Source organism: Eumetopias jubatus, unplaced genomic scaffold (genome assembly GCF_037043125.1).
Source record: "Eumetopias jubatus isolate StellerSeaLion01/CBP00866 unplaced genomic scaffold, mEumJub1_p1.0 scaffold_8, whole genome shotgun sequence".
Classification (NCBI taxonomy): domain Eukaryota; kingdom Metazoa; phylum Chordata; class Mammalia; order Carnivora; family Otariidae; genus Eumetopias; species Eumetopias jubatus.
Genome location: NW_028274814.1, coordinates 95433281 through 95445384, shown reverse-complemented (window position 1 = coordinate 95445384; position 12104 = coordinate 95433281). Strand labels below are relative to the sequence as shown.

At 38.7% G+C, this 12104-nt stretch overlaps 1 protein-coding gene across 1 annotated transcript in view; it reads right to left on the bottom strand.

Annotated features, from left to right (window-relative positions):
• The window catches only part of YEATS4 (YEATS domain containing 4), a 17716-nt gene extending 6565 nt beyond the window's left edge, over window positions 1-11151 (bottom strand). The window contains exons 1-6 of the mRNA XM_028110797.2: window positions 10918-11151; window positions 8053-8172; window positions 4838-4904; window positions 4635-4729; window positions 1196-1288; window positions 1019-1106 (exon numbers count right to left, since the gene is read on the bottom strand). Of these exons, the coding sequence (XP_027966598.1) occupies window positions 1019-1106; window positions 1196-1288; window positions 4635-4729; window positions 4838-4904; window positions 8053-8172; window positions 10918-10968 (514 nt within the window). The 5' untranslated portion in view covers window positions 10969-11151. The remainder of the gene's footprint in view (window positions 1-1018; window positions 1107-1195; window positions 1289-4634; window positions 4730-4837; window positions 4905-8052; window positions 8173-10917) is intronic.
• Window positions 11152-12104: the final 953 nt, after the last annotated feature.

Below are 12104 nucleotides of genomic sequence, written 5' to 3'. Positions count from 1 at the left end.
TTATAAATTAGGCACAGTAAGAAATTAACAATAACTAGTAAAATAGATTAATTATAACAATATACTGTCATAAAAGTTATGTAAATGTGGTCTCTCTCTCTCTCTCAAAATATCTGATTGTATGGTACTCACCCTTCTTGTGATGATATCAGATGATAAAATGCCTAAGTGGTGAGATGAAGTGAGGTGAATGATGCAGGCCCTGTGACACAGCATTAGGCCACCATTGACCTTCTGACAATGTGCCAGGAAGAGGATCACCTGCTTCTGGACCACTGTCGACCCTAAGTAACTGAAACCTCGAAAAGTGAAATCATGGATAAGGGGGACTACTATGTACAAAAGTATACAGTTGACCCTTGAACAACATGGGTTTGAACTGCATGGGTCCACTTATACATGGGTTTTTTTCTTTTTCCAGTAAATGCAGTACAGTACTGTAAACGCATTTTCTCTTATGACTAACATTTTTTCTCTAGCTTACTTTATTACACATACTAAAATACATATATAAAATATGTGTTAATTGACTGTTTATTAATAAGGCTTCCAGTCAACAGTAGGCTATTAGTAATTTAGTGTTTGGGAAGTGAAGACTTATACAGATTTCTGACTATTGGCGGGTTGGGCAGAGGATAGTGGTCAGCACCTCTTACCCCTGCGTTATTTAAGGGTCAACTGTAATTATGTTCTGCAAGGTTCTTCCCAGATTTTATCAGCAAAGACTAGTAAACAGAAAATGGCTGAGTGACAAGTTAAGCAAGATTAGTGAAAAGCTATGCTAAAATGTAATTAGGGAATAAAAGACAGTATTTCAGACAATGTGAGAGGCTACTTTGTGAACAATTTAAAACATCCTTCTTAGAGGTTCTATAGTAATACATATATTTTTTTTAACTCCTAAAAAATTTACCTTTATATATCCTTAGAAAAAAATTGAATAGTCACTAATAATAATCCTTTCACCATTATAGAATACATTATTTTTCAGGATTAATTATGAACTCATGGCACTTACATTCTGTTTCATGCTTATAGGCTCCTAATGTTAGCTGGCGAGATGTTGTTAATAATTGTTGCATCATTGCTGTTGGGTCTTGAAATATCTAATGGGATAGAATGAAAAAAAGCCCAATAACTTCGAAGTTCTACAACTTAAAATGCTTTTAAAATTCTCATTATAAAATCTTCTTACCATTTCATCATAGAACTCTGAAACCACTGTCTTTTTTCCCAGCATTGCATTGGTGTCTGACTGAAACAGCTTTAATAAATGATAGAGGGTTACCTGTGAAATAAAAATAGATGTCACATCTGTGCAATGGTTTTCATCATCGTGAGACATCATGATTTCTGTAACCGAATCAGAAAGTAGAATTAGTTAACATGTCAAATTCAGGATCTTATCTCAACTACAAGTTACTCTGTGGCAAATCACTCAAATTCTGTACTTTCATTTTCCTATTAGGTATTATAATCTATCCACATCTACTAAACATGAATGTTTTAAAGAGGGGAGGTATGGATGTTAGAAAACATCTCTAAAGAGTGACAATGTAGAAAAATGACATAAAATACAGCTATAGAGATGCATGGGAGTTATTTTAGAAAAACAGAAAACAATCATTGTGGTTTTCCTAGGGAAAGGGCAAGGTGGGAGAAAGAAGATGTTATGGGTTGAACTGTGTCCCCCAAAAGATATGCCGAAGTCCTAACCCTCAGTACTAGTAAATGTGACCTTATTTGGAAATAGGGTCTTTGCAGATGTAATAAAGTTAAGATGGGAGTTATTAGGTAAGGCCCTAACCCAATATGACTGGTGTCCTCATAAGAGACACAGAGACAAGGAGGGAGAGGAGCCAGGTGACAATGGAGGCAAAGATTTTAGTTATGCCACCAAAGCCAAGAAACACCTGGGGCTACCAGGAACTAGAAGACACAAGAAAGGATCCTTCCCTAGAGGTTTTGGAGAAAGCATGGCCAATACCTTGCCTCCAGAACCATGAGAATAAATATGTTGTTTTTAGCTACTCAGTTTGTGGTGCTTTGTTATGGCAGCCCTAAGAAACTGATACAGGGGGCCTGTATTTTTTACTTTTAAAATCCTTTTTTAAACCATGTACATACCTTACTTTTATAATTTAAAAACAATTTAAAACTGCATCATAAAACTGTCCTTCCTTGAATTTATTATTCAGACACTTAGAGGCATTCATGCAGATATAGACAATGAAAAATGTCAAGACAGATGTCCCTAATTTTGAGGGGTGTTTGAAGATTCTTAGAGCAATGAAAATGCCAAAACTAGCCACAAAGATATTTCTAGGAATAAAAACCCAATTTTAGCATTTTGCTTTTAGGAACAATCATTCCTTTTATAATGGTTTGATCTACAATCTATAATGGTTTGAGCTATAGATTTTTAATCTATAACCAGGTAACAGAAATAAATCACATATTACCTGTGTCTTTCTTTTATATTTTAAATAAAACTTCATGACTTATTTTGAAGAGTCAACAATTAAAAAAGTATAATGGTTTCATTATACTAAAAGAATATGACAACAGTTTTTGGGTAATAAAATTCAGGCCTGTGTAGATCTATACGGAAACCTATTCAATAAATTAATCACTGCAGAAGTACAATAAGCACTCTTTCCAAGAGTGGACTTTGAGAGTTGTCTCATAACAAGGTTACATGATATAATTTCTTTCAGAGATTTATTTTCCAACTGGGAGCGGTGGATAGGACAGCTGAAGAACAAACAGGTAAGGCAGCACATTCTCTCTTTTTTTTTTAAAGATTTTATTTATTTGAGAGAGAGAATGAGAGAGAGAGAGAGAGAGAGCACGAGAGGGGGCAGGGTCAGAGGGAGAAGCAGACTCCCTGGGAGCCCGATGCGGGACTCGATCCCGGGACTCCAGGATCATGACCTGAGCTGAAGGCAGACGCTTAACAGACTGAGCCACCCAGGCGCCCAAGGCAGCACATTCTCAAAGTAAAAATGAATTCCAAGCAATCTTAAAAAGTTAAAGAGTTTCTGCCCTACTAGCATTACTGATTTCTTTTCCTTCTCTCTCAACATCTGCTGTATTTCTGTATTCTATTCTCCCTCATAGATTATTTCCATTAAGGACAGGAGCAGTATCTCATCTGGAGCAGTATCTCATCTTTGTATCCTACCCCTTGAACAGTATCTTGGCAAATAATGGATATTCAATAACTTCTTGCCAGATAGAATATAATGTCTGTTGAGAGTATTCTAGAAGGACAAAAGAATTAATAGGAGATCTGAAAACCTTATCACATGGAAAACATTTAAATGAGCTATAGATGTTATTCAGGAGAAAAGAAAACGAATGTATGAAAAGTTATCAGTAAAAAGTTCAAGGAAGCTTAACATAAACTAGAGCTTTCTTAGCACTAGAACTACCCCAGTTTCACTTAATGACAAAAGTCAATAGTCTTTCTACTGGAGACAGTAAGCCCAAACAAGGCTCTCATTTAAAAGACTGCCTAAAGGAATTCCTACAAAGGAAGAGTACGGCCTATACCTATGAGTCCTAAATCTTACTGTGCTGGCCCCTCTCCAAACCTACTAAATCAGACTCTCCAGGGGATGGGGCCTAGGAGTTTGAATTTTTAAAAAACAACTCAGATATCTCTGGTGCAGTCCACTAGGAACTAATTCTCCAAACTACAGGCCCAGGTCATAGTCAGCTCCTTTAGAAGCACATACAATTTTAAAAATGTAATCTGATTATTAAAGTGTAAATGTTTGGTGCTAAAGAAATGCACTGAATCTATCAACATGAAAATTAATGGTGATGACCTGAAACGAGTTAAACACCAACCACACATGTGGAATGAGAGAGCCATAACTGAGTTGTAACCCTATGGGTTTACAAACAAAACAAGCTGAGTAGTTTTAGTCAAAAGAAAGGGTAACGGAAAGAATGTGAAGTCTGAATGCAAATAACCTGGGTTCAAAAACTAGCTCTGCCACAGTTAACTGTGTTTTGAGCATATGACTTGATCTCTGAGCCTTAGTATCCTCATGTCTAAAATGACAATATCATCAACCTCACAAAACTGCTGAGGAATCAAAGTGAACATTTTGAGGGACTTTTTACATTATCAAGCAACAATATGATAAGAGAACAAAAGATGAAAAAATCCGTGGTTATAAATAAAAATTCATGAATAAAATAAAGCTGCTAGTACTGATAGCAACTTGAAAAAGCAAAAAGACTGTTGCTAGGGCTTTTAACTATAAAAACCCGGATACTCTCATTCTAGACAGCAGATGGACTCATCTCGTTTATTACTAATAACCAAAGAATATTAATGAATTTTAAACTTTTTTTGCTGTAGTAATCATATGATTCCATGGTTTCTTTCTGAGAAATGTTCACATTATATCGCTTCTTTCTATACTTGAAAAATAAGTTTTGAAAGGCATTTCCCATAAAAATGAAAAACCTTCACTCATGGCAAGATACACCATGCCATAAACTTACATAAAGTGTATCTGAATAAAAATGGCAACATATAACAAACTATTCATTAAGTAGATTACATTTTCACAATTACAAAAATCTATTTTATGTTTGCAAAGATTATCATTACTCACAGGTCTCTCATTAGGATCAATGAAAAATATTTTGATGATTATTTCAAATTCACCCCATCCTGTTTCAGTAATTTCATATGGAGGCTTAGTAACAACTGAAGAGAAAAAAAATAAAACAACTATAAATTACAAAAAATACTGATACAGTCTCCATCTTTTTAAATGTTAAATTTTATATTATGAATCAAAAAACTGTACTGTACCTCTTAAAGGATTGCCATAGCTTTCATGTAATTTAAATTGGATTTTCTTCACATATGCTGACATATCCTAAAATACAGAGGAATTAGTTCTGCCATCTACATTTAAAAACTATGAGGAAAATACACTGAGCATTGTACCTAATTTTATAAAATACACTTTCCGTCAAATTTTATGGAATCCAATTTTATTTTCTTTTATTTTAATTCCAGTATAGTTAACACACAAGTTAACAGTTTCAGGTGTACAATATAGTGATTCAATAATTCCACACATCACACAGTGCTTATCATGACAAGTGTACTCCTTAATCCCCAGTGGAATCTATAACTTTCTAAAAAACATGAATTATACACAGATTTGGTTTTTATTTTATTTTATTTATTTATTAAGATTTTATTTATTTATTTGACAGAGAGAGAGCGAGAGCAGGAACACAAGCAGGGGGAGCGGGAGAGGGAGAAGCAGGCTTCCCACTGAGCAGGGAGCTCGATGCAGGACTCAATCCCAGGACCCTGGGATCATGACCTGAGCCAAAGGCAGACGCTCAACGACTGAGCCACCCAGGCGCCCCTGGTTTTTATTTTAAACAAAGGAGGCCTGAGTTGAATTCTTTCACAACTCATAACATACAGGAATATACATGTCCCTAATTCACTTGTTTTGCGAATCCTATTTTTATATATCTCTATAGACAATGCTCTAAATCAATTTTGATTTTCTATAAAAATAGTACATTTCCAATATATTTAATAGGAATAAGCATACAAACTAAAGCACATCTAAGACCTAAGCAACTTTAAAAAACAAAATTATATTACATAAAGCTAAGGTCAACTAAACTAAGCAACCTAAAACCATCAGATAAAAAACTCCTTTTCCTAATCTTATTTTGAAGCACAGGAGCATATTCATTAGTTCTGGCACATAAAAGGGATTCTCCTAGGGAAAATGGCTTTTTCAAAAAAAAATTCACTGTAGAAAAATGTAAAACTGAATCAGTCACACTCGACAGTAGTATTCATTAATCTTTTTATTTGCTTTTGGGAAATCTTTTTATGTGATTATCTACATTTTTAATTAGGGTCATAACGATATACTAACATCTGCTTTCATCACTTACATTATATTGTGAACATTTTTTTTTTAAAGATTTCATTTATTTATTTGAGAGAGAGAGAGAATGAGAGATAGAAAGCACCAGAGGGAAGAGGGTCAGAGGGAGAAGCAGACTCCCTGCTGAGCAGGAAGCCCGATGTGGGACTCGATCCCGGGACTCCAGGATCATGACCTGAGCCGAAGGCAGTCGCTTAACCAACTGAGCCACCCAGGCGCCCTATTGTGAACATTTTTTGAGGGAGCTTTTCATAAGCATATTTGAAGACTCTTTGGAAATACTTTCATTCATTTTTTTCTACAAATGACCGATACTGGATACCAGATGCCACCATGGTAAATAATGAACTCTTGTCCTCATGGCAGGGAGAGACAAGAAAATCAGCGTTTCAATGTAATCTGTGTTAGGAGGGCAACAGGTACAAATTTGTAGGAATGGCACCTGATTTAATCTTTGGAGATTAAGAGAGTAGTTTGAAAGATAATACATTTATTTATTTATTTATTTATTTTAAAAGATTTATTTATTTTTGAGAGAGTGAGAATGAGAGAGAGAGAGAGTACATGAGAGGGGGGAGGGTTAGAGGGAGAAGCAGGCTCCTCGCTGAGCAGGTAGCCCGATGCGGGACTCGATCCCGGGACTCTAGGATCATGACCTGAGCCGAAGGCAGTCGCTCAACCAACTGAGCCACCCAGGCACCCTGAAAGAAAATACTTTTAAACTAATACCTAAGGGAACAATAAGAATGGAGTAGGTAGGAAGTAAGGAATGATGACATTTAAGAGTGTCCCTTTGGGAAACTGAGAGTGCTCTAGTATTGATGGAATGGAGGGTAGAAGGAAATGATGAGGCAAACACAGCAAGGGATAAGCTACAGAGGCAGAATTGGGAAAGACCATGGCAGGCCTTCTAAAACTGTTTTTGTGTGTGTGTGTGTTTTTAAGATTTTATTTTTAAGTAATCTCTATCCCCAGCATGGGGCTCGAACTCACAACCCCAGATCGAGTCACAAGCTCTACCGACTGAGCCACTGAGGCGTCCCTAAAACATGATAATTTTAACTTTATCCTGAGGGCAACAGGTCAGTCATTGAAGGTTTCTTGTTTTTTTCTAAATAACAGCTTCAAGATATTCACATACCACACAATTCACCCATTTATAGTTAACTATTTAATGGTTTTTAGTACACTCAGAGTTGTACAACCATTCCCACAATCAAATCTAGAATATTTTCATCACACACAAAGAAACCCCATACCTATTAGCACTCACCCCTAAATCCCTCTTCCACCCATCCACTGGCAACCATTAATCTATCTTCTGTGTCTATGGATTTGCCTATTCTGGACATGTTATAAAAATGGAATCATCCAATATGTGGCTTTTGGTTTGGCTTCTTTCACTTACCATAATGTTTCTAAACATTCCATGTGGTAGTAGCATGTATCAGTACTTTATTTCTTTTAACTGCCTAATAATGTTCTATTGTATGGATATACCACATTTTATTTATCCATTCATCAGCTGAAAGATACTTAGGTTGTTTCCATTTCTTTGGCTATTATGAATAATGCTGTTACAAACATTCATACACAAGTTTTTCTGTGAACTTTAAAGGGTTTTAAATCGACAAATATTCATTCACTGAGTATCTGCTGAATACCTACTACGCACTGACTGTATTCCAGGCATTAGAGATTTAGCAACAAAACAAAATTACCAGCATCCATAGTTTTTTGTCTTTCATCTCCTCTGATGGTCTTATTACCAAATTGTTCCCAAAACAGTATGAACTACTCTTCCTGAAACACCTGATTAAATATGAAGCTAACTTAAGACACAATGATTGGAAGATATGCTGTGTTTATAGCATGGTTCTTGATATCATAACTTTAGTTAGAAAACATTATTGGAAAATTGATTTCTACTAACTGTTATGAGATGACAACTCTCACTTTTTTCTTTCAACTTTTTGGGGGTGACATTTCTACAATGGGCCAATTTTATCATCAGAAAGTTACTGTAACATAATATTACAATTTATCTTCAATCAAAAACAAACTGTGGCTTCAAAAAGTTATAGGAGAAACAAGTGCCTACCTCATTTCTATATGGTTTTACATACACGGTCCACTGATGGGTGTGCCCATCCTCTTCTCTTTTCTTTCCAAAATATCGAGCAACATTACCATAAACTATTGGTTTGACGATAGTAACCCCCTAAAAGAAAAATAATTTCAACACCAATTAATATTGCATCATTTACCCAAATATACAGAAGAGCTCTGAAAACTTGGGTTTGTTTTTTATTTTATTTTATTTATTTATTTGAGAGAGAGAGAGAGCATGAGAGGGGGGAGGGTCAGAGGGAGAAGCAGACTCCCTGCCGAGCAGGGAGCCCAATGCGGGGCTCAATCCCCGGACTCCAGGATCATGACCTGAGCCGAAGGCAGTCACTTAACCAACTGAGCCAGCCACCCAGGCACCCTGAAAACTTATTTTAAGGAATGGCAGGCAATCTAAATACCTAGAGTTTGCTTATAACATGGATTTCTCTCAATCAAATCAGTATTAGACAATTATCTTCATATTAACACAAGTAACTGAACACCAGATTAATTACAATGTTCCAACTTGGAAAATGTCTATTTAAATCATGTAAAATACTTTGAGAGATTTTTTTTAAGAAAGGCAAAGGCTCTTTATTTACAAACCTTAAAGCGAGCCTCAGGAATTAACACCGCCAATTTTGACTGCCGTTACCTGAGGGAAATAATGTCTTGATTTATCAGTTTACAGCAGTGTTTTCCAAAGCATAGTACAAATACTAAAGAAAGTCTGGGAGAGGATTTTAGGTAGAATTAAGGCAAACATTTTTCAATTCATTACTTATGTGTTAAGTTCTGAGATGGAAGTACATGTTTCTCATCACATCTGGTATGTGTAGAGGTGGTGACTATTGCCGGATTATCATGAAAAAGAGAGACAAAAAATTTCAAGGGAGGAGAAAATGCTGAATGTTGCACATGAAATTTGAGACTAATTGTTCAACAGTAAAAATGTATCTGAAGGTCAAAAAGCAAGATATACCACATATTAAAAGTGCTGTGCCAATGTACTCAATTCATAAGAAGGAAAAGCTGTGAACAAATGGAAAAACTTTTCACTTTGGCTGGAAAATTGACAAATCCAATCCCTATTAGCCTCAAGTTATTAAAAGAAGGCAAGCAGTTTGTATGAGAATTTAAATAATCACAGTAAGTGCTATTTGACACTTGGGGCAACAACAGATGAGGGAGCAGAAGGAGCACTGGCATGGGGTATGGGTAACACATCCTGCAGCTATTACTGTGTTGCTAGAACTTGCAGATTTCCTCGGTGATGCAAAGGGGGTTCATCTGTCAACAGACTTTCTAACTGAAGGAAATTTATCTAAATTGGAAAAAGATGCCTACAAAACCACATAACAATCATCAAGAATGAGAAATAAATCCTTAATTTTAAAGCTTTACATGACTAACTCACAGGCATGTCTGGTGGAAAAGCATTTGAGGACTACAAGCCTATCTCCTCAAATCACTTTGGACTTAAAACTTTTTGAACCTTACATGATTACAAATAGAGAAAGTTCTGAAAGTTCTCCAAAAGCTAACGTTTTAACCCTTTGGTAGTATTTTCCTATTAGTGCCAAACCTTGCCCAAAGCTTGGGCAAAATATATATTTATGATGAAGTTTCTGGCACTATGAATTCTACCTGACATCTTTCCATTAAATTTTGGTAGTTTCTGAAATTTTCCAAGAACTCCTACTTTGCACGTGATATTAAAGCACTGTGCATAAGAGTTGTATACACGTACAGTCAAAATTATGTAAAAATTATGTATGACACGGATCAGGATTTGATGAAAAGCTAGAGTAACTAGATTGGTGCTAACGTGGGTGATATTTCTTTCTTTATAAAGATTTTATTTATTTATTTGACAGCGCGCAAGCACAAGCAGGGGGAGAGCAGCAGAGGGAGGGAGAAGCAGGCTTCCCCCTGATCAGGGAGCCCGATGTGGGGCTCAATCCCAGGACGCTGAGACCATGACCTGAGCCAAAGGCAGCTGTCTAATCGACTGAGCCACCCAGGTGCCCCGTGGGTGAGTTCTTTTTAAAGAAAAATTTCCTTTCTGCAATAAATCTAAAATCAAGAAGTAAAATATCAAGAACCAGAGAGCCCTGCCTTAAAAACTAATGTGCCAGGGGATGTAGGAAAGTGGGAGGGAAATGGGTCAGTGTCAAACATTATGTTAGGCTCCACGCCAGCAACTTTAAAAACAAAAGAAAACTAACATTTACGGAATGTTCTCTCTGTGCGGGCAAGTGTTATCTTCTCTGCACGCCTCGATTAACATCTTGGCCGAAGCTTTGGGGGCTTTGTGGACATCATGAACTCGGGCAAGTTTTCTGAACTTTTCTATCCCCCCAAGTTCTTCAGTTTTCGCAGCTGCACATGCTGTGTGGGTAAGCCTTTGTAAGGCTGCTGTAGGGACTGAATCAGAGAATCGGGTAAAGCGGTTAGCTACTCTGCTTGGCACGGTAAGCGGAGAACCCAGTACCTGCTGCTCTTATTATCCTCACACTCAGGTGGATGGCACCCCCAGTTCACCGGTGACCTGGGCTGGCAGATGAGCACCAAGCCCTCAAAGCAGCTATTACGTCCACTTCTCCCTCAAGCCACCACGGCTTGTTTTTTGGCTGGGAGGGAAGGGGGTGGAGAGGCGGTCAAATCGTGGCCAAAAGAAAAGAAACACTGATTTTCCCGCAGCGGCTTTGACTCGCTCTCCGTCTAGAAACCACTGTCCAAGCCCGAGCTGAGAAGGCGCGAGAGGGAAAACAACCGGGCCCTCCCCAACGCTGCGCAGGTTGGAGCCGGGACGTGAGAGCCACTCCCGGAGGGGAGGCGCGTGCTGGGCACTGACCTTCACTCTCCCGCCGGAGTCAGGCCCAAATTCGGCCATTCTCTTGAACATATTGTCCTACGGAAGAAGCTGCCGCCGCCAGGGAAACAAACCGGGGCCGGCGGGGTCGCCGCTCCCCTCAGAGGCCCCGCTCCTCCCGCGCGGGCCCAGGCGAAGGGTTTCTGGCTAAGCGAGGGCGAGTCTCCGGAGCTCGCGGCGCTGACAACGGCCAACTCCTCGCGGCGGGCGGAGTCCCGGAAGCGCGTTTAGTCCCGCGCGGTGGAAAGCCCAATGGAAGGAGCGGTGGCGGCGCCGCGCGCAGGCGCGATCAGCTGGGGCGCAAAGTGCGCAGGCGCCGGGCCGACCCCCTGCGGTGGGGCGGGCCTCGGTGGTGGGAAACCGCTGGAGGCCAGGTGGTCCAGTTTTCCTGATGCCCCCCACGCCCATCATTTGGATACGGAATAAACGAGAAGTTGGCGTTTGGGGCCAATACCTTGTCATCGCTAAAGAGTTACGATTTTTAATCAAGTTAATCAGATCTACTCGCCGGCCCACAGCTTTTCGTTGTTTTCATCCAGACCTCCAGGCTTGAAAGGCTAATTTATTTACCCCCTTCTTCCTTTCGTTGCTTTCTTTCCCACTCAGTTTGTAGTCCAAGGTCTATAATTTGACGCAGCCTTCCCTCTATTGCCCGTTCCGTGGCACCTATAACTGCTCAGATTAGCAGCGCTAAAATAATGAAGTCAAATCATTTGAACTCTTAGATGCTAACGAGAAGTTCTCGCTCCTTTTTCTCCACTAGTTACCTTAAACTTTTCCCCAGTCTCAAACCTCCAACGCTGACATCAACCTTTTCACTCTTATCCGATGACTGTGCGTGTAATTTCATAGAGAAAACAAACCTCCATGCCAGTAGACCTAAACACAAGCTTTGGTTTGCCCAATATCTTCCATCCTTTCTGTTTAAGAGAGAATCTTCCAGTTTAAAATCAGTTCTTCAGTCTTTTTTGCTTCTTCAAGGATTTTGCCCCATCAGTCATACCCACTCCATGGTGTATCTTCAGCTTTTCCTCTACTTTGGCTTTTTCCCATAAGGAGAGTTAAGTTTAAATATTTCTCATTAAAAACAGTATGGAGGGGGTGGCTGGGTGGCTCAGTCGTTAAGCATGTGGCTCTTGGTTTCCACGCAGGTCATGCTCTCAGGGTTG